The sequence below is a fragment of the Carlito syrichta genome, unplaced genomic scaffold (assembly GCF_000164805.1).
Source record: "Carlito syrichta isolate Samal-C Ts95f unplaced genomic scaffold, Tarsius_syrichta-2.0.1 Scaffold126566, whole genome shotgun sequence".
Taxonomy (NCBI): domain Eukaryota; kingdom Metazoa; phylum Chordata; class Mammalia; order Primates; family Tarsiidae; genus Carlito; species Carlito syrichta.
Window position 1 is genome coordinate 122,381 of NW_007070662.1, and position 27,721 is coordinate 150,101.

Sequence of the window (27,721 nt, forward strand, 5' to 3'; positions counted from 1 at the left end):
GTTATATGAATTATAACTGCCAAAATCACTTTCAGATTCACTTTAACTTATGTGAAAAATTCCACTATCAGAACTATGTCTAAATTATTCCAATCAGACATCTCCATCTAAAAAGTCTGGTAGATTACTAAATTTATAAAGACAGTAATCGTCTAATTGTCTAGTTCAGTTTTTCAGTGGTTTTGTTGGTATCACATAATCAACTTCAGAGAAGAGTATTTTCATAGGTGACTGAGTGATACAACTGCCTCTCAACCTTATAAGATTTCCTATCACGTACAGAGTATGTATTTTGTGAAGAGTAGCATGCTACACAAATTAGACCTAAATAACAAGTTATAGCGCCAAATCCACATGAAGATCAGTAACAGTAGCTAGGAAGTGAAAAGCCCCAGATCTGGTATATTGTGTTACACTATAAATGTGTACCAATTCCCAGCACTTTAAAAGCCTGTCTCGGCCAGGTGCGGTGGCTTAGGCTGTAATCCCAGCACTTTGGGAGGCTGGGGCAAGATGATTGCCTGAGCCTGGAGGTTCGAGACCAGCCTGGGCAACTTAGTGAGACCTCATCTCTACAATAAATCACAAAAATTAGCTGGGTGTGGCAGTGTGCATCTGTAGTTCCGGCTACTTATAAGGCTTATAAGGTAGAAGGAACCCCTAAGCCCAGCAGGTTGAGGCTGTGGTGGCCATGAGAATGCCACTGCACTCCAGCCTGGACGACAGAGTGAGACTCCAACTCAAAAAGAAAAAAAAAAAGCCTGTCTCTTACTGGGGCAGTCATACCTCCTGGTCTATATCTTCTATTTGGGGATTATTTGCCAGGTTTCACCATCATGTGTATTTGCCCACCATTCTCAATCCAAAGGCAGCCCTTTCTCTCAGGTCAGGCTGCATAACTCATTTGACTTTTTGTCCTTAGACTGGTCTGAATCCTAGAGGCAAATACTGATTCTACCACTTGTTTTCTTTTAAACTTCTTTCCTGAATTAGAAACCTTTCTAATGTCACTAAATTTGACACTCCTGAAACCATGTCCCTCTTTTAAAGTAGAATGGTTTTCTAGAGTAGTAGAAACACCTTCTCCCTTACCCCTATCATACAAGTATCAATATATTTTACATTAACTTTTATGCTGTTTAGGAAACCAAATCTTTGATTGATGTTAGGAGGGTCCTTCACATATTTTATCCCTCAACAATCCACTGGAATTTTATCTGAGATAATTGGTGATAAAAAAACCAAAGTCTACCAAATTATTATTGCACCCATCATCTATTGCTGTAGTACACATGTCTTATTAAGTTTTATGCCCATTATATGCCATTAGCCATTATGTCCTCAGATCAGAGCTATATCTGAGAGTATATGCATGAGTTCAAGGTTTAAAATGTATGAGGATCATGGTGTGTCATAAGAAAAATACATTCTTCCTATCATAAGAGTGAGTTAAACATACTGGAGTTTGTTTCTTCTCATGGATTCTTTAGCACAGTCTAAAAATTCATTTTATCAGCAAATATTTCACTTTTTAAAGATAGAAGACAAAGTCAAATACAAACTGAAAGTTTTTTTTTTTAAAACTAAAGTTGTTATGGGTACTGTCTTCTGGAGATGTTTATGCTGGATTTCCCTACTAAATAGCCTCATTAAAATAAAATGTAAGCTTATCAGGGTCCATGTCAAAGTAAAAAAAAAAAAAAAATGCAGTTCCAGATCAGAATGTTTTCTCTCAGCAAATGTTCCAAGTATTTAGCTATTCAAAATATTAAGAGATGGAAATAGTCATCTAGTTCTTCCCTTTACTGAAATGACAAAAATCCATACTGGAATCATGGAACATAATCTCCAGTTGCTAATTAAAGATACAACAGCGCAATGGAAAAGCAGATGTCTTTCCACTCTCACCAGCAATATCATTTATCATGTCTGTTTTCAAGTAATGAGACTAGCGTTAAAAAGAAAAACTCAAGAGGCGTAGGGATAAAGTTAAAACACATTATACTGAACATGAAAAGTTTTTTAGCTAAAAGTTCATTACCCAAAGTGCTGGACTCTTTTATTACAGCACAGCCTACAGCTCAAGGTTAACATGGAGGATAAAATTTCTAATTATGCATCATATTAAATGAGTTGCAAGAAGAATAAACCTGTGTCAAGGACGGGATACTGAAGAGACTAATTGCAATGGAGCTACAAACTTGTAGTAAGATTTCCAAGATCTTTTATTAACAAAAGAATCGAAGATGTTGGGTCTAACAAAGGTAAATGTCACAAGAAACCAAAACTCAGACCCAGACAAATACACACATATATATAGTTTTACCTTGCTGCGTTGGGATCCTGTGACCTTAAGGAAGGATGAGGACAAGAAGCAAAATAGCAATAAACAATTGCTCTGAAGACAACCGATAGACCGTAAATGGTGTGCACGTCAGAAAAAAAAATTATTATTTTCTGCTTACAGCTCATTCTAATTTACCTCGGTTTCTTATCAATAAAGAGGGATTTGAGAATAGAATATACATACACTTGAAAAGATTATAGTGTCATATTGGAAATTAATCCTATGACATTTTTCTCAGCCAGCAATAGTCACAGGTTATCCCCGAATTAGGTTGTTTTCATATTTTTGGCACATTGACTTCAGTGCTGCAGAGATGCTCATATCAAATTGTTTCTGAAAGGACAATGCCCTGCACTCACTCCTTGGCTGTACATTCTTGTGGGCCCGCTTTAATTAAAGACTCATTGCTGGCTACTGATATATTTTCAGACTTCTAGCTTTAAATGCAGACACGTAAATTAAAGTGAAAAAAAAAATCTAATTTCTATTTCTTTCCACTTAGTTTCTGTTGGAAAATTCTAAAAACAAAAACAAACAAACAAAAAGGAACAAATAAATAAGAAGAGTGGTAGTTAGCAACAACTAGCTTTTCTTATAAACAGCAAAAGTACAGTATAAGCAAAAGGGGGAAATAATACCAACTTTCCTTCTGACTAGTTAATATTAAGCAGCATTGCAAATTATTTGGAATATTTAAAGGCTGAGAACATTTGAGGAAATAATCATTAAGTACAATACAGTCCTAGAAATATATGCCCCCCTACCTCATGCAAGCAAATTTCATCATGTGCCACTATCTACATATGTACATGGAATGAGTGACCTAGTTGGACGGAAGTCGAAAGAGGCCAAATCTTTCAGACTTCAGGGAAAAAATGCCAAACCAAGGTTTTAATTAAACACTTGATATCATGTTGCTCTTCAGTAAACATTCTCCTCACATGTCTGTTAGAAATTCCAGAACACAACATCACTGAGATGAGAATAATTTGAAGCCATCTCATCTCTGAGGGCTCTCAGGAACACTCATTCTGAACATATGGGCTTTATTTCATTAATTCACTATTCTATGTTCCTTGGTCTTAACTTGAGCAAATGTTAGGACTCAGGTTTGTCCATCCAGCTCTGACATGCAGTTCCTTGACACAATAAGCTGCAATAAGCCATGAAGCAAGAAACATAAATGTCAGTTATAAGCTATGAAACAATGTTCCAAGATAGAAAAAAGACAAATCTAGAAAGATGGATCTTACTTCAAAACTCTTCACTTCTTCTTCACCCTCATCATCTTCCTCATCATGACAACTCTGATACAAGTAAAAAAAAAAAAGAGACAGGAATATATTGAGGCAGAAAGTGCAAAAGAATTACTTACATAGAACACCAAATCATTTGTAGTAATTTATCAACATCATTTAAACACATACAAGATGACATGATTAATGAACTCATAACCTGAAAGAAAATTATATTATATATTGTTTTTACAAAATTAAAATATTAAAATATCTATTTTATATATAACAGATAATTGTGAGGTCCATAGAATACTACACACATACTATTTATTCATGCATTTACCTTGTTCAAATCAAACTGCAAACCTTAAAAGACAAGGATTCTTGTTTTCTCTTTTCTTTACGTTGCCATTATAATATAGATGCATGAAATTACCCTTTATTAAAATTAATAGGGGGCAGTGTCCAATAATTAAACTGGTTCTGATAATCCTTTTACTTTTTAAGTCATTTTTACTGTATGTGGCCAAAAGGAATAAAGTGAAATTCTAACAGCTACTAATATCATTCTTTGTAGATAAAAATGGCAAAATTGCCTTTTCCATTGTGGGGGTTATGAGTTATGATTTAGGATCTGTGCTAAACTGTGCATGTATTTTTATCTAATTGCCACAGTGAAATTAGATTTTTTTGCTGCTAAGGAGGCAGAGGAGTATGGTTGTCAGGAGCACGGACTGAAGAGGCAGAGTACCCGGTTTAAATTCTGACGCTGCCTGTTGTTCAGGCTTGGGCAAGTTCTTCCATCTGTGTCTCTGCTTCTTCATGTTGAAGATGGGAATTTAAAAAAAAAAGACTAACTAGGTTCTTGAAAGAATCACATGAGCTAAAAACGTCAACTTTTTGTCACTTAGGAAAAACATTTCTGAGAAATTATATGTTTTTAATAAATTTCAGCTGCTATTAATATTATGGTTTGGAAAAGCATGGTGACTAAAGGGAAATGTTCATTAACCAATGACTATGATAGGAAGAAACCTACAGCTCTTCAAAGTTAGGTTGTACCCTTCTAAGCATTTCTTATGTTTGGTAAGCCCTAAGTGTATCCGTGAGGTGTTTGGAGGCAAACAGTGAAATGTAAATTACAAATCAGAAAAATACTTTTAATTTGATGAGTCACAATACTCTGGGCATAGAAATAAGCTGGAGATGGGAGAGAAGGTACAAAATGTGATCCTTCCATCAACACCATGATAATTTTTCTACTCATTCAACAAATATACACTGAGAACCACTCCTTCCATTGAGAATAGTAGGCACATGAACACGGTTTGCAAAGGAGAAAATAAAAGTGGAGACACAGGCCTGTGATACTATCACTATGTGGGTAAGGTGCTAAACTGCATGTTTCACCACAGAAGCAAAGATGTTAGTGATTCACTCAGATAGCAGGAGTTTTTCTACTACATGTTAAAATGTTACTCAACCCTCCGTTAGTTAACCAGGATTTAAAAAATATAAACCCATGAGAACTTTAGCAAAACAGGCTTGGAAGGCAAATCTGTGTTCCTTCATAAATATGTAATATACATCTAATGTCAAATACGGAGGAATTGTGTTAATCTGCTCCTTAAAATGACTATTCTAAGGTCTCCTGTTAGAATTAATGGGAAATTAATTTATAATTAGCATTAGTAAGTAACAGTGAAAATTATAAGAATTTTATCAGATAACAAGCATGTTTACTAAAGAAAATTATAAAATGTCCCCTAAGGATATGAAGTTTTAAATTTTCTCAAGTACATCATCTCCTATAAAAAATTCATAAACTTCAGAAACAGGGAAGAAACAAGGTTTGAAATGAAAAATATATTCATGATCCAGGAAGATGGTGACAGAGCCAGTTGGACTATGCAAGTCCCTGTGTGAGTGACTGCATGGAAAATGTGGGGCACGTGTCTATGAGTAAGTGGACGTGTGAGTGGCTGACTGGGTAGAGACTTGGGAGCAAGTGGCCAGGGTGCTCCTGGAGAAGTGGCTGGTGCTGCAGCTGTTCTGCTGGGACCCTAGCATTTCCCGGGAGAAGAAGCCAAGCACCATTAAAAAAAAAAAAAATCAGCAGAGCCCTTCCCAGAAGCAGCCAAGAATGACTACTGGACACAGTCAGCAAGGCCTGTAGAGGGAGCACAGCAAGGGAACAGAGGCAGAGCCCCACTGTAGAAGACGAAAGAGGCACCCTGCCACCATCTTGAAAGCTGGGCAGGAGAATGTTTCGGCTTGCTCACCACGGACCAACAGACTCAATCCCTGTGACCGGCAAATTAACTACTAAGGGGCTGATTATGACCAGAGGGACCATCTCGAAAGCACAAACTCTGGAGGGACAGGACAACTGCTGAGTTTCAGGCATCCCACCCCTGCCCTGAATCAGCCATGGGACAAAGGGTGTGATCAGAAAAGGATGAGTAAGACCCTAGAAGCGATGACTCTGGGACTGACCCAATTCCTTCCTCCCCATCAATTCTCTGAATGTCAGACCCACATGGCTGGGACACAACTGAGAGGGACAAATCCAGGCAGAGGCTGGATGTCAGCCATGATAGGAGGACTCTACTCCAGTGTAAGCCTGGCTGGGTGCCCTCCGCCAGCGCCTAGGGAAGAGACAATCCCGCACCTCCTCACCCGAGGGGATTTCCCACCATACAAGAGTGGGAGGGGGGACTGAAGCCACACCCATCCCCCACTACCTCCTCCTCCTTCCCAGGCTGGACACTGGGGAGACTGTGAATGAGGCCACAGTTCCACAGAGACAGCAGAGGGGCTTACCTGTGAGCAGCTGAGAAGAACAATTACAGAACCTGCCACAAAAGGGCAGCTTGTTTTTTGGTTTGCTTGTTTCTTTAATTTTTTTCTTTTTCCTTTGTGCACATGTGAGGGTTTGATCTGAAGCCCCCCCACCACCACCTGTTTTTTTCTTCTTGGTTTTTTTCCTCCCACTTTCTTTCTTCTTTTGTTTTTTGTTTTCTGTTTATGTGTGTAGTGAATGATCTGAGTGTTCATCTTTCAGGTTTTGTTCTTCCTTTTTTTAGTTTAATTGTGTGTGTGAATGTATGTGTGAGGATTTGATTTGAATTCTTTTTTTCCTTTTCTCTTTTTCTTTATGTGTTGGGTGTGTGTGTATGTGTTCAGTTTTCCTGTTTTTTCTTTCATTTTATTTATTTTTTGTTTGTTTTGGTTTTAATTTCTCTGTGTGTGTCTGCTGTTTTTTTGTTTTTTGTTTTTTTGCTTTTTCTGCTTTTGTTTTTCTGTGTTTATTTTTTATTTTTTTAAATTTTTGTCCATCGTATTTTATTCTACTTTTCCCTGTCCTCCTCACTGCTGTTACTGTATCTTGGACTCGAAGTACACACATGGACCCAATGCACTGTCATATAGAGTGGTGGTGGGGATTAGATTACAGGGAACCCATACAACAATCTGTGAACACTATAATTTACAAATAGTTTCTACACCCTAGCTCCCTGTCTTTCACCTTATTAGACTTTCAAAATTACAAGACACAGCAAAGCTTCCCACCCAAAATCCTATTTCAAAATAAAACAAGTTCAGAACCCTGATCAGATAAGAATAGAAAGTTGATGTATGATTATATCAAGAGGCTGAACCTACACCTGATTGGTACCCCAGAAGAAGAAAAGGAAACAGAGAACACCTTGGAGCAAATATTTCCAGGAGGTTACATAGGAAAACTTTCCCCATCTCACCACAGATGTGACCATTCAAACACAAGAGATACAAAGAACCCTTACAAGACATCAAATGAGAAGACCAATCCCTAGACACATAGTAATTCACCTGCGCTAAGTAGGTACAAAAGAAAAATTCCAAAAGGCAGCAAGAGAGAAAGGTCAGACTACCTACCAGGATAGCAATCAGAATAGCAGCAGACCTATCAACAGGAACACTACAAGCTAGAAGGGACTGGAGTCCAATATTCAAGGTCATCAAAGTTAAACAATTTCAACTAAGAATTTCCTCCCCAGCCAAGCTCAGCTTCTTCAGCAATGGAGCAGTAAAATCCTTCCAGAAATTCAATCCCTAAGAGATAATGCAGCTTCCAGACCAGTTCTACAGGAGATGCTTAAGAAGGTAGTAAGCACAGAAGAAAGGAAAAAAAAAAAAAAAGAATGACCACATATATCCTAAGAGAACAGCAGAACAAAGAATCAACAGAGAATACACTGCAAATGAAAACTTGAAAGCACTCATATACCAACCCAAAAGTTAAAAGAAAACAACAAAAAACATTATAAGAAACTCATGGCCGGGCTCGGTGGCTCATCCTGTAATCCCATGTTCTGGGAGGCCGAGGTGAGTGGATTGCCTGAGCCCGCAGGTTTGAGACCCACCTGGCCAACTTGGCGAGACCTCATCGCTACAGTAAATCAAAAAAATTAGCCGGGCATGGTAGCGCGCGCCTGTAGTTTCAGCTACTTAGAAGGCTGACGCAGAAGGCTCGTCGGAGCCCAGCAGGTTGAGGCTGCGGTGGCCAGGAGTGGCCACTGTACTCCAGTCTGGGTGACAGAGTGAGACTCTAACTCAAAAAAAAACAACTCATGACAGGGATAAAAAATCACATTTCAACAATCAGCCTGAACATGGACTAAACATACCACTGAAAAGACACAGAATGGGAAATTGGATAAAAAACCATGACCCAATAATTTGCTGCACCCAGGAAACTCATCTCACCACAAGGGACACACACAGACTCAAAGTTAGAGGACGGAAAATGAATTTCCAGATGAATGGATCACAAAAGAAGGCAGAAGTCGTGATCTTAATATCAGACAAAACAACCTTTAAGTTTAAAAATTTTAATGTTAACTTTAAAAATTTTTAAAATATGAGATGATACTATATAATGATAAAAGTTTCAATCCATTAACAAGAAATACTCATCCTAAACATATATGTGCCCAACACAGGAGCACCAGCATTTATAATGCAACTATTAAGTAAGCTAGAAAAAGATATTGACTGCAACACTATTATAGCTGGGGACTTATATATCCCACTAACAACCCTAGATAGATCACTGAGGCAAAAAATCAACAAAGAAATCCAGAACCTCAACTTGACATTGACCAGATGGACTTAATAGATACCTACAGAACACTTCACCCAACAACCACAGAATATACATTCTACTTATCACCACATGGAATATACTCCAATATCAATCACATCCTAAGCCATAAATCAAACATAAACAAATTTCATAAGATTGAAATACTGCCATGTACCTTCTCAGACCACAGTGGAATAAAAATAAATATAAACACCAACAATATTCCCCCCCAAACCCACAAACACATGGACACTAAACAGCATGATGCTGTTTACTGGGTCAACACAGAAATCAAAACAGAAATGTAAAACTTCCTGGAAACAAATGAACAGAAAGAAACATCTTACCAAAACCTCTGGGATGCCGTGGGAACAGTTCTAAGACGGGAACTTATATCTCTACAAACACACATCAAGAAAATGGAAAGATCACAAGTTAACAGCCTAACAAATCACCTAAAGAAGCTGAAAAGACAAGACCATCAAAACCCCAAGTTTAGCAGAAGAATCCAGATCACCAAAGTAAAAACCTAAATACAGGACATAGAAAACAAACATAAAGAAAAAAAAAATCAACAAAATAAAAAGCTGGTTCTTTGAAAGAATAAACAAGATTGATAAACCCCTAGCCAGAATGATCAAGAAAAAGACAGAAAAAAGCCAAATAAACACAATCAGAAGTGCAAAAGGTCAAATCACAACTAATCCTGAAGAAATACAAAAGATTATCAGAGTCTACTATGCACACCTGTATGGAAACAAACTTGATAACCTAAATGAAATGGAGGACTTTTTGACATCACACATTCTCCCAAGGTTGAAGCAAGAAGACACCAAGACACTAAATAGACCAATAACAATGCAGGAAATTGTAGCCAGGCTCGGTGGCTCAGCCTGTAATCCCACGCCTTTGGGAGGCTGAGGTGAGTGGATTGCCTGAGCCCGCAGGTTTGAGACCCACCTGGGCAATTTGGCGAGACCTCATCTCTACAATAAATCAAAAAATCAGCCTGGCATGGTAGCGCGCACCTATGGTTCCAGCCACTTGGAAGGCTGAGGCGGAAAGATCATGGGAACCCAGCAGGTCGAGGCTACGGTGGCCGAGAGTGGCCACTACACTCCAGTCTGGATGACAGAGTGAGACTCCAACTCAAAAAAAAAAAAAAAAATGCAAGAAATTGCATCCGTCATAAGAAAGCTATCAACAACAACAACAACAACAACAAATCATGAACCTGACAGCTTTCCAGCAGAATTCTACAAAACATACAAGGAGGAGCTGATACTAATCCCAATGAAAGCATTTCAGGCAATTGAGAAATATGGAATTTTTCCAAAATCATTTTACAAAGCTAACATCACACTGAAATCCAAACCGGGTATAAAAGATCCAACAACAAAAAAATGGAACTACAGACCATTATCCCTAATGAATATAGATGCAAAAATTCTCAACAAGATTCTAGCAAATAGGATCTAATAACACATCTCAAAAATCATCCATCATGACCAAGTAGGCTTCATCCCCGGGACACAGGGCCGGTTCAACATCTGCAAGACCATAAATGCAATTAAATACATCAACAGATGTAAAAATAAGAATGATATGATTATATCATTAGATGCTTTTGATAAAATGCATCATCCCTTCTTGATAAAAACCTTTGAACACCTAAACATAGAGGGAACATACCCCAAAATATTGAGCACCATCTACAATAAATTCACAACCAGCATATTACTAAATGGACAGAAACTGGAAGCATTTCCCCTGAAAATTGGAACAAGACAAAGCTCCCCATTCTCACATCTCCTGTTCAACATTGTGTTGGAAGTCCTACCTAGAGCAATTAGACAAGAGAAAGAAATTGGGAATATCCAAATAGGAAAAGAAGTTAAGTTATCCCTCTTTGCAGATGATATAATCCTATATCCTGAAAATCCAAAAGAATCTGTCAAAAACCTCCTTGTACTGATAAACAACTTTGGCAAAGTCTCAGGGTACAAAAAAAAAATGTGCAAAAAAACCCAGCCACATTCTTACACTAACAACAAACAGAGAACCAGATAAAAAAGCACAATCCCATTCACAAAACCCACACGCACAAAATGAAATATCTCGGTATATTCCTAACCAGAGAAGTGAAAGACCTTTACAATGAAAACTATAAAACACTGTTCAAAGAAATCCAAGAAGACACAAACAAATGAAAAAATATTCCATGCTCATGGATAGAATAATCAACACTGTAAAGATGTCCATCCTACCCAAGGCAATCTACAGATTCAACACAATACTCATTAAACTATCAATATCATTCTTCTCAGACCTGGACATGACAATACAGAAATTCTTCTGGAAATATAAATGACCACGAATAGCCAAAACAATCCTCAGCAAAAGAAACAAAGTGGGAGGTATCATACTTCCAGCCTTTAAACTTTACTATAAGGCTACAATAATCAAAACAGCCTGGTACTGGTACAAAAACAGGCACATGGACCAGTGAAATAGGATAGAGATTCCAGAAGCAAAACCTCAATTTCTCAGCCAACTCATCTTTGACAAAGCCTCCACCATCAACCACTGAGGAAGGAGAACCTATTCAGTAAATGGTGCTGGGAAAACTGGCTGACCACATGCAGAAGATTGAAACAGAACCCCCTACCTATCACCATACACAAAAATCAATTCCAAATGGATCAAAGACCTAAACGTAAACCTCAAACTATAAGAATCTTAGAAAACGCAGGAGACAACCTTACAGAAATAGGAGTAGGCAACTAATTCCTGATCAAAACCCCAGGTATCCATGTCATAAGAGATAAAATAGACAAGTGGGACCTCACTAAACTGAAAAGCTTCTGCAAAGCAAAAGAAACCATCAAGAGAGTAGGGAGACAGCCCACAGAATGGGAAAAAATATTTGCCAACTGTATATCCGACAAAGGCCTACATTCAGTATCTACAAGGAACTCAAATGTGCTGAAAGCGGGCGGGGGGGAGAGGAAACAGCCCCACTAAAAAGTGGGCAATAGACACTTCTCAAAAGAAGATATATAGGCACAGAAAAAGTACTCAGCCTTACAGATCATCAGAGAAAAGCAAATCAAAATCACATTGAGATACCACCTAACTTCCGTAAGAATGGCCTCACTAATAAAACAAACAACAACAGATGCTGGTGAGGATGTGGAGAAAAGGGAATGTGTCAACATTGCCGGTGGGAATGCAAACTAGTTCAATCTATGGAAAACAGTGTGGCAATTCCTAAAAGAACTAGAAATTGACCTTTCAGATGATCCAGCAATTCCCCCATTGGGAATATACTCAGAGGAACTCGAATCATTCTACCAAAAAGATACCTGCACAGGCGTGTTTATTGAAAAACTATTCACAAAGGCAAAAACATGGAACGGACCATAATGCCTATCAAAACTGGATTGAATAAAAATAATTATGGTGCATATACACAATGAAATATAATGCAGCCATAAAGAAGGACAAACAAATGGACTTTGCAGCAACTTGGATGGATTTAGCATCAATAGTACTCAGTGATTCATGACAGAAACAAAGAACTAAGTACCACATGTTCTCACTCGTAAGCGGACCCTGAACATTTACTATAATACTATAAGGGAGGAATTGGCAGTAGTAGGATACTGCCAGGAAGTGGGAGGAGCATAACATCAATAAGGTACCTGATCTCAAACCAGGCAAAGTGGAGACCAAAGGGAGGACCAAACTTTACCTGCATGATGTCCACTTGTATATCTAATCCTGAAATTGTATCTCACATCTTCAAAATCAAATAAAAAATTTTAAAAAGTCTAATTATCAGACAAAAAAAAAAAAAAAAGAATACATCCAAACTGTCATTTTGGATTATAAAGATATGTTTTTAAACTATAAATTCTTATCATGTTTGCTTTTATACAATGGAATGGTCCATTTAGAGCACTGGCTGAGGAATAATTTTTACTAGAAAAAGTATTTTGAAATTAAATATTTTAAACTGTTTCAAAATATTTTTCTAAGAAAGCTTAATAAAATTTGCTTCTAACAAGATTAAATCTAGGCAGATTGGTAGCTCACTCCTGTAATCTCAGCACTTTGGGAGGTGGAGACGGGAGGACTGCTTGAGCCCAGGAGTTCAATACCAGCCTAGGCAATATAGCGAGACCTTATCTCTACAAAAAAGCCAAAAAATTATCTGGGGATGGTGGTACATGCCTATAGTTCCTGCTATTCAGAAGGCTGAGGCAGAAGGATCACCTGAGTCCAGGAGGTCGAGGCTGCAGTGAGCTGTAATCATGCCATTGCACTCCAGCCTGGGTGACAGAATGAGATCCTTACTCCCAAAACAAAAAACAAAACAATAAAAAATCTGTGATTTTTAAAAACCTTGAAACCTGAATCTACTTGGAGTATATACTACATATGATAAAATTCATCAAACTACTTTAAACTTCTGCTGGTTGGCTTGAGGTTATGCCTAGACCACAAGAAAACTATGTCAGAGCTCTAGCAACTTTTGAATGTACTGGGCAGAAACAGAAAGATTTATAGGCATAAAAGGTACGCTCTTCAATAGCAAATGGCATCCATGTACTATGAATGATATGCTAAGCAAAAAGGAAGATGTATAAGGCAGTCCTGAGGCACAGGATTTTGCTTTCTGGATCAGAATGATGAATTTTAGGCAAAGAAGACTCATGCCATATGCCAGGGAAGAAATGCTGAATATGATAAATACAGAAAAAAGGCAGAGCATGGACTAGATACTACAGAAGAAAAAACATAGAAAAAGTTAAATAAAATAGAGGATACTTAAAACCGTTCAGGTATTCAGAACAAAATTTAAAACTGGCAATGAGAATAAGGTTCTTTAGCTTTCCAGTATCTGCTGAAAGTTTCACTCTGCAAAAGAAATATATTTCATACATTCCTTAGCTGCCTTTCTGATGTGACAACTCCTTAGAAGGCTGAGGAGGCAAAGCCAGCCACAAACTTTCAGTATGAATTTAAAGGGAGCTAGGGGGTGAGAGAGGAGCGAGAATTTTCACAAGAAAGTGACCCTGGCATTTTATATTTTTGACCAACAAAGAATAGAATGCTGGGCATAGCTGAATGTGCATCTTGAGAACTTTAAAAAGCTAATTAGAGAAGGAGAAGGAAAGGAGAAAAGGGATGTCTTAGCCGGAAACGCCAAAGAGTGGAAAGATTAGTCAGTGTTTAATGTATGGTATCATTCCAGATACTTTCACACGGTTACCTTATTTAAATTGATAAAACCATTGTTAGAGTGAGGTAGTTTCAGACTTTCAGACAGTTCGGGAGGGATGACAGGTTGGTACAGGGACATTCTGAGGAATCAAGCACAAATGAGCATGGTGCAGACAAAAGGGGCTGGCAATGCCAACATTACACGTGCTGGAAATTCTCTGATGCAATTTTTAAAAGAGGAGATATACATGATAGAAGTAGGGGGTTGAAAAAATAGTAATCAAAAAAGAATATTTACCTAAAGTTTAGAATGAAGTGTGGCTTGAAAAATACAAAGATTTTAAATGATTTTTTAGACGGTTGCCAAAGCATAGTAAACATAAAGCAGTAAATGTATGATTTAGAGGAGATACTGTAATAATTATAATAGAGAGGGTGTGCAGGACTATTCATCAGCTTTTGTGTTTTGGACTTAACTACCAAAAAGAAGTGAAGTGATTTTTAAATATGGAAAAGTACCTAGCCTAGAGAAATGAAAATCATGACCTCAGCAAAATACCATTTTACATCCATTTGGTTGACACATGTCAATAAGTTATATAATATAAATATTGGTGAGGATGTGGATTATCAGACTCCCTCTTAAACATTGCTGATAGGAATGGAAATTGATGAAATAACTTTGGAAAACAGTGTGACATTTATTGCTTCAGCTGAAAATTTGTACACCCTATAGCACTTGACTTTTGTACAATAGGTGAAATGAATAAGAATAGGCATTTCAATCCCTGTTCACATTAGCAAAAACACAGATGTACACAAAAGCCTATCAATAAAAAAGTAAATAGATAAGCTATGGTATATCCGTCCCCACGGATATAACATAACAATCAAATTCCAGCAACACACAAAAATGGTTGACTCTTAGAAAGCAGTATTAATAAGTAAAGCCCCCAAAATTACATACTGCATATACCCTTTAAAAAGTCAATAATAACCACTATAAGAAAGGGATTGGCAGTAGTGGGAAACTGTAGGGGGGGAGGGGAGGGGCACACCTCATCAACAAGGGTACTTGCATAATCAACGTTTGTATACCTAACCCTGAATTGTATCCCACATCCTTATAATTTTTTTAAAAAGTCAATAACAACAAAAAGTAAAATACATTTAATAAATACATAGAGATAAATGAAAAATATATAAAAAGAAAATCAAGGGCATCTTGAGCTAGTATGATAGTTTCCTTATGTGGGGAACCAGGGTATGGGTTAATGAGAGACCCACATGATAACATGTAAGTTATGTAAATTGTTTCTTGGAGGTGGTGGGTTTAGGGTTAGTTACTACATTATTAGAAATGACTAAGTAACTCACTTTTAAAAAGTAGACTACTGAGAGTAAATCTAATGAATCCAGAGTTATGACTAACCCAACTCCATGCTCCCGAGTTTAAGAAACAAGGCAAATTGAACATTAAAACCCCATAATTAAGATATAAATAAAAGCCTTCCAAAGCACCTGCAATGGTAAAGGAAGACATGAAGACGTACGTCTCTTGAAGTGGGTTCAAATTTCAAGACTCAAGGCAAAAATAATGATGTGAATGCTAAATGACTATTGGTAAACTGAGAAACTATGAAGGCCATGAGATAGTTTCAGACTGCTGGGATATTGATTTTCAAAATGAGAAAAGGCAGCCTCCAGAAACTACTTGCTAGGAAGTTTGATGTCAATCATCAGCAATATTCTAGAACAGGTTACCTAGTAAATGATTGGGGAATACTTATCCACCTATGGCAATTTTAATTTCTAGTCAATATGCCATGCCAATTGTCACAATGTCTCAACTCTTCTCTGTCTCCTCCAACTTTTCTCTTGTGTCTTCCACCTACATCTCAGCTTTAGCAGATGACTGTCCTTTCATCTTCAGAGAGAGCAAGCAAATGAACCTAAAAGAAACCATTTCCATTGTGCCATTATCCTGGCATCCTCTCCGTCTTCCTTTTGTATCTTTTAACTTTTATCTTTTAACCCAGAAATTATTAAACTATGAGTTTAAAGCCCATTAACTGGACATAAAACCAGTTTAGTGATTCATGGTCTAAAACATTTGTTTCTTTAGAGTAGAAAATTTCAGCCTATATTGCTCATAGGAAGAGCATAATTTTTTTTTTAAGATGTGGGGTACGATTCAGGGTGGCTAATTTCTTCGATTTATCAATTTATCATAGAGATGAGGTCTCCAAAGTTGCCCAGGCTGGTCTCAAACCCGTGGGCTCAGGCATCCTCTCACCCCAGCCTCCCAAGGTGCTGGGATTACAGGCTTGAGCCACCGTGCCCAGCAAGAGCATAATTTTATAAAACATCTTTCATGGTATATATTTTTATGCTTCTTTAAATATACAGTTGGCTCTCTCTATACATGGGTTCTGAATCTGTGGATTCAACCAACTGTGGATAGAAAATATTTTGGGAAAAAAAATGTATGGTTATGTTTGTACTGAACATGTAAAGACTTTTTTCTTATTATTATTCCATAAACAATATAGTGTAACTATTTACATAGCATTTATACTGTATTAGGGATTATAAGTAATCTAGAGATGCTGCAAAGTATATAGGAGCATGTATGTGGGCTATGAGCAAATCTATGCCATTTTATATAAGAGACTTGAGTATCCCTGGAGTTTGGTATTCAACGGCAGGGGGTCTGGAACGAATCCCCCATGGATAGTAAGGGACAAACGTTCTAGAGTAAGTGTATTCCTTGCTGTGGGTACAGCTTTTAATAAAATACGAAAGCCACAGTTTTCCCCTCATACTTGGTAACCTGTCTTCTCCTGTAGCTCTCACCAACTCCAGGCCTCACTCCACAAACAATTTCTTTGCCCTTTCTATTGGCTCCTTTTCACCAAGATATAAGAATGCTTAGCTCTCTCTCTCTCATAAAACAAGCAAACAAATGGAAAACAAACAAAAACAGTCCCCCTCAACCTCACAATTCCATCTTGATATTTATCAACTTCTATCTTTCTCCTCCCTCTCAATCTTCACAGTAGAGAAAATCCCTACACTCCATCTCTTCACATCTGAATCACCCCTTCCATACCCACACCATGACACTTTCCCACCCATGACACCCTCCACAATCCTCAGAAACTATTCTCACCCTGCTCAAGTGATATCCATGTAATAAATCCTAAGGAATTTTACATCCTTACCTTGTTCAACCTCTCAGCAGAATATGATTTTGTTGACCACATATTCACTTAATAGCTTCTACACTAGCTTACACTTAGGGTTTTCTCCAAATTTTTTGTGGGCTCCTTTTCTTCTCACTATATCTTACTAATAGGCTTATTCATTCTCTTTCTAAGAGAAGAAAATGAAATACACACTTGGTAAATATTAGCTGTTACTATTTTTGCATGACCAAATTTAACAGGAAAGGCTTCTTTAAGCAGGTCTCACTACCATGCTATGTAACCTGTTCCCAATACTCCTAATAGTTCCTCTACCTAAACTTATCAGTTTTTCTATAATCATTTGCTTAAATTTTATCTTTCCCATAAAACTATAGACTCTAAGAAGGCGTGGTGTGTGCCTTCTTTCTTATTCACATGTTATCTCCAATATCTTGATGCCCAGCAAACATTTGTTGAATGAATGAATGTTTGGAGAATGAAAGAGCTCTTCATAAATAAATAAAGTAAATAAATAAAGCGATTAGCTGTCAAGGAAATTAGAGCAGGGACTCATGCAACAAGTGAAAAGTTGAGATTAATGCCTCCCCCCATGTTTCTAAGATTCAACAATATTTTATTTCACTCCAGAAATACACAAAGTCTTATCCTTTGTCAGATGAAAGTGATTTTCACTTATTAAAATAATATTGAAATCAGGAAGGATATTTATTTACCTTTGCCATAATATCTGCATAAGCCATATATAAAAAATCTTCCTCCAATTTGCTGTGGAAAATAAGAAAAAAAAAATCAGTTTTTAAGTAGAAGGCTAGTCCTATGCAAACATATCATCATTGTATAAATAAACTTTTTTTTTCCCCAACAAGTATGACTTTCTAAAATTAAATGAACACTAAACTTAGGCAATAGTAATCATTCAAAAATATCCTTGAATTAGAAAGCAAAGTTCTCAGGGCTTCTAAATAGCTGTCCCATCTTACCTTACAGAAAGGCCTTCAGTTTTCACAAAATAAGTGGTCTATTGATTTATACACAAATATAATACATTTAATTTTCTTCAGACTACAAAATTTGAAACAAGCAAATTTAAATGAGGTAGGGGCTTTTGACAGCAGAGGTGAAATTTGACATTTGATGGGAAGACTTCCCAAAATGATTACGCTACAGTTAAAAAATAAGATAGTTATAATGAGAACTCTTAAAAAGTAAGAAAAGTTAAAATATGTTTGCTATCTACTTTTTAAGAAGTATGGAAACCATTAACACATGACCAAATGTAACAGGTTTCTATCAAAAAAAAAAAAAACACCTAAAATTTGCAAACTTATTTTAGCAGTTTTAAGCTTCAGCCATGAGAAAAATTCACTTATGAGAAATACCTCATTACCTGACAATGCCAGACAGAGTTGCTCTATGCTTAGGAGTGAGATGATTTTTGTTAGTTCGGAATAATAAGAGAGAGAGAAATAGTGAGAGAAAGGATGGATCACATTAGCTAAAGGGAGAAATGTACATAATTATGGCATGCAAAGAGGTCAAATGAGCTTTCCAGTACTTCTGAGAAGATTCATGTGGTTATGGGCTGATAATTAAATTATTCCCCAGGTTCTATAGCGAACAGGAAAGGCCTGAGGCAAAACAGGCTTGCTTTCACATGGCAGGGATGCAGATAAAGGTTCTGTAACCTCTGCAGAGTCCCCTCTGCAGAGCTAATATATGCAGTGCTCCCTGTAACAGGCAGATACTGAGCACATTTTGATTATTGGGCCTACCAGTGCGTTTCTTATTTAACTCCATAGAAGTTTGACCTTTGTTGCTTTGGTGAATTCACGTGACTAAGATTGCATAAGGAAAGAAAAATGGGCAATGTAGATCTCAGAGATACTTCCAAGCCGAGATAATGGCTCACCTAACCCCTAAAAGTTTCCTAAGACCCACTGCACAATGGAGATACAATCTACCCAGGAAATTTGGGGTCACCATTGGTCTCCACACATTTTTGGCACTTGAATTTGCTTTGAGTTCTCTTATTTGATAATTGTTTTGTGTGATAAAGAGATAAGCCATTTTATAAAAAGGGCCAGAATCAACTAAATCAGCTAGGTGCAAAGTTGCTGAAAACCAGAACTGCTAGGTAGATACTAAAGCCTGAGGTTAAATGAGTGTCGGTCCCCAGGTGCATGCCAGACTGGACATATCTTTGACGAGTCATCTTTCCTAACAAGAATAAGATGAAATTGAAACATGAACACATGACACAGAATACTCAAGACATGGGTGTATCTCCTCCTCCTATGTCTCATAGGAAACCTCCCAACCATACCATTTCTCTGTTAAAGCCGTTCGACTAAACAGGAGGATCAGCTGATGTAGAGGGTCAACTCTCTTAGTGCTTTCATCTTCTTCGGGAGGTTCTGCCCCAGGTTTCTAAAAAAAAAAAAGTCAAATTTATATTCTTTCACATTAAAAAAAAAGTTCTCTCAAACTCAGGAACAATACAAGGGATAGGAACAAAAAAAATAAAAGGAAAGCCTTCTTTCCCTGTTGTAGCATATGTGTGTGTATGTATGTACATGTGTATTTTATATGCATTATTCATGTTATATATGTATATATGTATAGGCATAGCTACGTATGTATATGTTTTGTATACAAGTATATAATCGAATTATATGTAACATAATGTTCATATAAATATAATATAGTGTGTTATGTATCTATTATATGACCAATGTAAAACTATGCAGCTTTAAACTGAGGTATTTAATTCTTTGACCAAAAAATAGTACGGGCAAATATAAATTACACAATTCAAAAATTCTGAATGCCATTCTTATAAGCAGCTTCATAATTAACTGAATGTGTATTTGCTACATAGATTTTTAACTTTACTCAAAGAGCTCAATTTACAAAGATTTGTAATAAAAGCCTAATAGTCACCTCAAGTATGGAAATTTAGTTCACATAGCAAAACAAACTGCTTATAATGTGAAACATTTTTTTTTTCTACACAAATAGATAAGCAAAGAATACTAAATGAGTTAATGCTTGAACTACTTTATTTTTTTTTCATTTTTATTACTTTTAAAATTTAAAAAGTGTATTATTGCATAGAACTGTATAATGAGGAAAGCTATTAGGCATTTTATTGATGGTAGAATTCATTAATCCTGACTTTTTATTGAGTCTTATATCTCCACTGACTTACCCATACAAACTGATTTTCTCTCTACATGCATGGTATTGTTTCCTGTATTAACGGTTTAATGTTGTGAATACCGGGCAGATTTCTAAAAGATATCCAAATATTCTACACTTGTTTTAATTCTGAAGACTACTCAAAATTTCTTTAAAAAATATTGGGGCATTCAGGGTTAGGCTTTTAAGAATTGGATTAATTTATCCATTATATTCCCTAGTAATTTGCAAGTTGAAAAAAATAACATTTAGATAAGAGCTCTTAAACTTAGGTATCATGAAGCAAAATCTGACTAGTCTGCAAAATTTTGTGAGTCTGCTTGTACATTTTCTAGAGAAGATGATTTTTGTAAGGTTTTCAAACAGGCCCACAATGTATAAAGATTATGACGGTCACTCCTTCCCACTGTGTGCTGTACTCTCAGTAACACAAGCCTTTTTATCAGCACTGTCAGATAAAAAATTCTACTTGTCATCCACCATATTTACCATGACTTCCCTCTTTCTGTGTTCAGCCTTTTATCCTCTGCCATGTTTATTTTTAAAAATCGACAACTTTTTGTTAACCTTCAGCTATTTATTTTTGATAAATAACTTCTTTAGGCTTGACTCTTTAATAGTTTATCTTGGTACAGAGGTGTTTTTAAAGTGCTTAAAGGAGGAATTTGAAAGAATACCTGAATCATGTTTAGTTAGTAATAAAGTTGTATTACTCATTTTAAATTCTGAAGAGCTTGTTATTGATGAGATCTCTTGGGAATAAGAATAGTGAATATTTGTAAACATTGAACACAGAACAATTAAGATAAAAACATTTTCTAATACCAATATACTGCAATAATGTTTTTTCCTGTGAAGTCTATGACAACTGCTCATACCAAGATTGCTGCACCAAGCCCAAACCCTCTTTCATTTAATAATGCCATTAAAGACATACTGCTAAATCTTCTATCAGTTTATCTTCAAAGTAATGCTCTTCTGTTTCAATCCAAGATTTTTCATATCCCTGAAGAAAGAGGTTGACAGCACGATGCCTAAAAGATAACCATAATTTCAAAAATAGTTTTTAACCAATAAGTTGAAAATGTGTTGACTATTACTTTATTACTGCATTATCTATGCACTAAAAAAATAAAATTAAAATAAACTTCTTATTCTTGATCCCCCTGTTGAGGGTAACACTTTACAGCAAATAAGAGTAGGGTTTCTTGGGGCACACATTGACTTGCATTTAAATCTTATCTCAGTCATTTTAAGTTTTGTAACATTGGTCAAGTTGCCCAACTTTTCCAACTTTCAGTTTTGTCATTTTTAAAACTAGGCTGGGTGTGGTGTCTCACATCTGTAATCCCAGCACTTTGGAAGGTTGAGGCGGGCAGGTTGCTTGAGCCCAGGAGTTCGAGACTAGCCTGGGCAACATAGTGAAACCTCATCTCTCATTCAGTATACTTCAGGGTACAAGTCACTAATCCAGGTGCTGAAGATATAAAACCAAACAAAACTCTAAAGCATCCCAAAGTCTGAATCAGAGAAACAAATAACCCCAATACTGAAGGAAAGTGCTACAACCAGGGGTATGACTTGCAAGGAGTAGGAAGGCATGGCTTGGTCAGAGACATTCCAAAAGAGATATGGCTGAGTTGAGTCCTGTTACCAGACATAGGGATGATGTGACTTGTATAAAATTCAGAGTGGGGAAAAGCACAGTTTCTTAGGAGAACGGCAAGAAAGCTGAAATGGTGCTCTGGACCACCAAACCAGACTTGAATGTGCCAGGTTACTTCTCTATTAACAAGTATTTCCACTGTCCCTCTAGAAGAAGGCTGATGAGCCTGTCAAACGTATTTACATTAGTCCCATAAGTCTGTGCCATAATAGTTCTTTTCCTCAAATGCTATTTACAAAAATAACAATGACTAACATTAATTGTGACATAAACATACGAGCTTACTTCTAAGCACTCTGTAACACAGATACTCATTAAATAATCTGAACAGTTCTAGGAGGCTGGTCCCATCACAATACAGATGAGAAAAATATAAGTTCAGTAAGTAACTTGACCATGTCATATAGCAGAGAAGTTGAGATGCCAGGATTCAAATCAAAGCAAGTCTGACACCAAAGAATGAGTTCCTAATTATTCTATCTTGTCTCACATATGTGAGCAGATATTCCTCAGTAGAAAAGTCATTTAACAGTGATATTTGCAGATCACACGTCTCTGAAAATATCCATTGCAGTTAGTCAAGTATTACACAGCAAAACCAACGAATTCCTCCTATCCTTCTCCTGGACTACTGTACTTATGTTAAGGTAAATCCTAGGCACCTATTATTTATTACGGAAAAAATAACTTTCATCTATTATAAACATTAAAAAGTTCTAACCTTGGCAGATTATATAAGGGAGCCATTCGGAAGCAGGCTACCACTGCCCTTTTCCTCTGCTTGGAGAGTAGTTTATGCCATACAGCCTTTTTAGATCTCTGAGGATGTTCCACCTAGAAGCAGAATGACACAAATCAACAAACATACTCCAAACTACCCTCAAAAATACAGTATCAAACAGCTGCACCTTTTAAGTAACCTAATTTGGTTAAAGTACTTTAAGATTATGATGGGAAAGTCTACCTCCTAAGCTGAATTTGAGATAGTTTCAAATACCACATCATTTCCTTAGTAAAAAGAGCTTATTTTCTCAACAGTGGGTGCTTCAGAAGCTATGTGATCTCTAAAATTAAAGAATGTGATATCATCGTACGTAAAATAATTTTGCCTCCTTCTCAACATTCTCTTTTGTTCTTTAAGGTTTTTAAGACATATTTTTTGCCTATACAAGAAATCATCTCCTTCTTAACGATGTAGCCATTTTAACTAATTTTACCATAAGAGTTAAAAAAACAAATATAAATAGAGACAGTTAGAGAAAATTTTAATGAAAATTCTGCTGCTAACATAATAGATGAAGACAAGATGACAAGGCTTTGTGAACACAGTATTAGGAATGAGTAAGCAGATTTAATTTTACAAAAATGTTAAAATACAGAATTATTTTGTTAGAGACACATGAGAATTCAAAAGTTGCAATAAATGATACAGCCAAGCTGCTTATTTAACTAATTGTGTTTGGAACTCCAAGAGGAAAAACAGATTAAGCATAAGTATTAGAAAGATAAAAATCCCAGTATATGATTCTAAATTGATTAGTAATCTGTAGGCAATTGAGCACTATACTTCCCAGACTGTAATATCTCCGGGCCACATATTTAGATTTCTGAAAGAAATTAAAATGTTGTTAGCTAAAAAAGGAAACATAAATTCACTGTCCTTTACAGTAGAGGGTCAAATTATGAAAATAATAATGTGTCAAGGAAACATTTACAATGTTTGGACAATGGTAGCTTGGAAATTTTACCAAATTTGTTCAATTGCAAAGCACTTATTTCTGTGACCCTCTTTCTGCTGTAGGATCAATCCTTTCTGACAAATGTCCACTTCAATTTTCTTCTTGATCAGAGTTTAACAAATGATTGTTAAGCCTTAACACTGAAGCAAAATAGAATCAAGGGTAATGTTTTCAATTAGACACAACACACTTCAATTTAAAGTTCCATTTTGAGATCCAAGTCTGTAATGCTGCCACATGGTAGTTGTTTTACAGGAATACAGTATTCTGATCAGCACAATGACAGTCAACAGACATATATAAAGTACCAAGGCACTGAAGATACAGTAGAAAAGAAAAAGCTTCTGCTATCATGAAGTTTATCAGTTGGCAGAGCATTTTATTACACAAAGAAAAACACCTTACTTAAATAGTGGGTTTTCTTGTAAATCAAGTAAATAATTATCTGTAAGATCTGTAATCAAAAGTGAATGCCAAGATGAACCTTGTAACTAAGCTCACGTGTTTGATGTGCTGATGTGTTAGCTTGGCTAAAGTTTGAATATTAGAAAATCCAGAGGAGGTAGCCTACTCTCATGAGAATTGCCAGAGGTGCAAGATAATATAAATCTAAAAAGGTTGCTGATATTTAAGATAAATTAAATCAACTCAAATCATCAAGTATTTCCTGTATACCTACTGTTTTTGCACTGACTCTAGCAAGTTAAAATATTCTTTGCAAACTATTCTGTGACTGTTACAAATTAACATTAGAATAAAAGGTATTCAAAGCATGAATTCTACACACAGCTATCTCTCACTGTTTTCTTGATAGTTGACAATTTCTTTTTACTAAAAAATCCTCTTCTCATGATAAACCAACCTTGCCATATCCTTAACATTTTGAAGAATACTAGACCTTAAGTAGAATACTAGGCCTTGGTTTTCTAAATAATTCCTCCTTCTCCTTTAAGATTAGCACAGGGATCACTTACTTCAGACCTGCATTAAGTTTGGGCTACTTCTATACCTTCTTCAGCACATTTTATATTCTTCCATATCCATATTATTATGTATTTATCTGTTTATGTGTCTATGTCCTCTCTTAGAGCATGAGATGCTCGAGCCCAAGGAACAGTATTCCATTCCCAGGACCTGCTGAGTATAATGCTGCCATATGGTAGTGCACTCAACAAACATCCAAGGCATAAATGGATGCTTAGAAAAATGAATCTCATTTTAGAAATGTCATCATTTATCATGATTGGATATATTTATTAATATATAACCTACCACAGTATAATAAAATATAATCAGATTTCAATAAGCTTCACTTAATGTATCTCAAATTCATTCAAACAAGTCTAGATATGCATATGAAAACCAGGAAGAATTAAAAACTTATGCTAGAGTAATGCTGCTAGAAATGATTCTCCAGTAGCCATTTAATTAACATTTAATAATCTTCTTAAATTTGTACATAATTCTGGAAACACAACACTATGACTTTACATAAATCACTTAAAATTCTATTACCTCAAGTCTTGTCATCTACTGATTGATAAGTTGTATTTATTTAATATTTCACAAAAAGATTATGTAAGTGTTTAGGGAAGAATATTAAGTTCCAAGGTTTTATATAATGTAAATACAAGTTAATAGCCATATGGTCTAAGAGTACTCCAGTTACTTTAATCTCATCAAGTGTCCTGATAAATTGCATGATGGTGGAGAAGTTATTAGCATTTGGGGGAGGGCATGTGAGTAAGCAGGAAGGAAATTAAAAATTATAATACAGTTGATGATAACCGTGTCTTATTTACCTAGCCAGGACAGTGGTGACAGTCCAGATAATATAAAATAGGGATCAAAGCAAAGTGTTTATTATTGCTGTGTTAATATGGTCAAATGCTGCTAAAGGAGATACAAGTTAAACAAATATTTTTCAAAACATTTAGGTGGCAAACTCCCTGAGGTGACATAGGGCATTTTATTATTTTATGTTTAGAATAAAGTAACCATGTCAGGCAGGTTCTGCCATAAGGGCCCAATGACAGATTATACTGCTGAATTCATACTGAGCTGCTTCCCTCTGTTGTGACTTTGCTGAATGGACTTTTTGAGAAATAGAGAATATGTCTCTGTGACACCCCTTTAACAAAAATCTGACCCTGTGATTGATGAGGTTTCAAGTATTACTGTTTTAGAAATTCTTGTACAAAGGTAATGAATAAGAAAACCAAACACACAGTGAGCTTTGTGGTATAAAATAGGATACAACTGAAAAATTATATAAAAACTTTTCTCAAATGATTTTAATATCAATACATTGCTCTTCCCTAAATGTAATTTGTTCCTGAGCTCAGAGAAAAATAGCTCACAAATATCTGTAATAAAAATACTTCAAATATTAAACCAGTAAAAGGTATCATCTCAAACATGTTAAGAGCAGTAATAAAAAATTATGCAAGCATAAAATATTTGGAATAGCCTGTAACTTCTGAATTCGTTTTTATAATGATTTAGAATTAAGTGTGTGATCCTAATTGTCTGTATAACTTTGGAAATATTTTGAAAAAGACAATAAAACAAAGGCCTTGATCTCCCCAAATACATTATCTATACACTGCTACAAAACTATAAGCTTAGAAATTGTGTTTATTAAATACTAAGCACTCCTGACTCATATAGTCTTTATAATGAATATGCTGAATATATGTGTTTTCTGGCCCATACTTAATTAGCATAACATTCTCTCTTAAAAATATTTGTATATGAGTGAATCAAAACAAAATCTGACCTGTTCAAGATGAAAAAGCACATTTGCTATATCCAATACTCTTTCTATAGTCTTCTCTGGATCCGAGGTATCATCGGTTCTGTTTGGTAAGTCTTTGTAAAGAGCCATTTGCCACCTAATTGCAGGATCCTCTAACTGGAGAGAAAAGAAAAAAAGTATATACAATACAAAGTTATAATCCAAAGACAGGAAGGGTTGATCGACCATTACTTATTGGGCATAGCACAACGTTAAAACACTATGCAGAATTGCAGGTATGCCGGATGAATACGTCTAGAGATCTAATGTACTATGTTGTGACTGTAGTTGATAATACCGCATTGTATATTGGAAATTTAATAAGAGAGTAGATTCCAGGGGCTTTTATAACAAATACACACAAGAAAGTAATTATATGAGGAGATGGATATGCTAATTTGCTTGACTGTACTAATAGTTTCCCTAGGATATGTATATCAAAACATCATTTTGTACACCTTAAATCTCTACAGTAAAACAAAACAAAACTATGATGAAGAGAGCAACACAGATGAGGTCCTTGTGCTCATAACATTTATTGCCTGGTGGGAAAAGAAAGACATTAAACAAATATTTACAACTGTGATGAAGGCTACTAAAAATAAATACAAGGTACTCTGAGATTTCACCTACGTTGTTGGTGGATGAAAAGATTTCTCTAAATAAGTGAAGCTGTGACTAGGCTTTAGGATGGGTTGGAGATAGTCAGGAAAAGGAAATGGGTAAGGTCACCCTTGATCTTTCTCTTCTCCATTCACAATATAACAGTTGAAAGATTTACATGTTTTCTTTTATGGGCAATTATACAAGATCACATTTATCTATAAATATAGGGACTTTACAGGAGAGCTTAGTCTCAATGAAACAGATTAATATAAATCAAAGAGGCCTATAAAATCCTACTCTTATCATAAAGGAATTTATACATTTTACATTTTAATACTGTCAAATTTCTTCAGTGAAAGATATAACCAAAGTCTTCATGTTTTTTTTTTTTTTTTTTTTTTTCATTAATCAGTAGTTTTTATTATGGTTTTGTGGGGTACAGTTAAGGGTAGGTGTACAATGACGTTTCATTCAGGCACCCTGTAGATAAGAAGTGTTTTCCCATCCCCCGACAGATATTTGCTACTGTTAATCCCATCCCCCTCCCCCCCATAGTTTCCCAGT

The 27,721-nt window shown here is 36.0% G+C and overlaps 1 protein-coding gene across 1 annotated transcript in view; it reads right to left on the bottom strand.

Moving 5' to 3' along the window:
• Window positions 1-26,663, bottom strand: part of LOC103250145 (ryanodine receptor 2-like) — a 108,025-nt gene extending 81,362 nt beyond the window's left edge. The window contains exons 1-8 of the mRNA XM_021707876.1: window positions 26,534-26,663; window positions 23,578-23,622; window positions 22,737-22,849; window positions 21,287-21,383; window positions 19,475-19,578; window positions 17,865-17,916; window positions 3,601-3,654; window positions 2,327-2,350 (exon numbers count right to left, since the gene is read on the bottom strand). Of these exons, the coding sequence (XP_021563551.1) occupies window positions 2,327-2,350; window positions 3,601-3,654; window positions 17,865-17,916; window positions 19,475-19,578; window positions 21,287-21,383; window positions 22,737-22,849; window positions 23,578-23,622; window positions 26,534-26,641 (597 nt within the window). The 5' untranslated portion in view covers window positions 26,642-26,663. The remainder of the gene's footprint in view (window positions 1-2,326; window positions 2,351-3,600; window positions 3,655-17,864; window positions 17,917-19,474; window positions 19,579-21,286; window positions 21,384-22,736; window positions 22,850-23,577; window positions 23,623-26,533) is intronic.
• Between the last annotated feature and the right edge of the window lie 1,058 nt (window positions 26,664-27,721).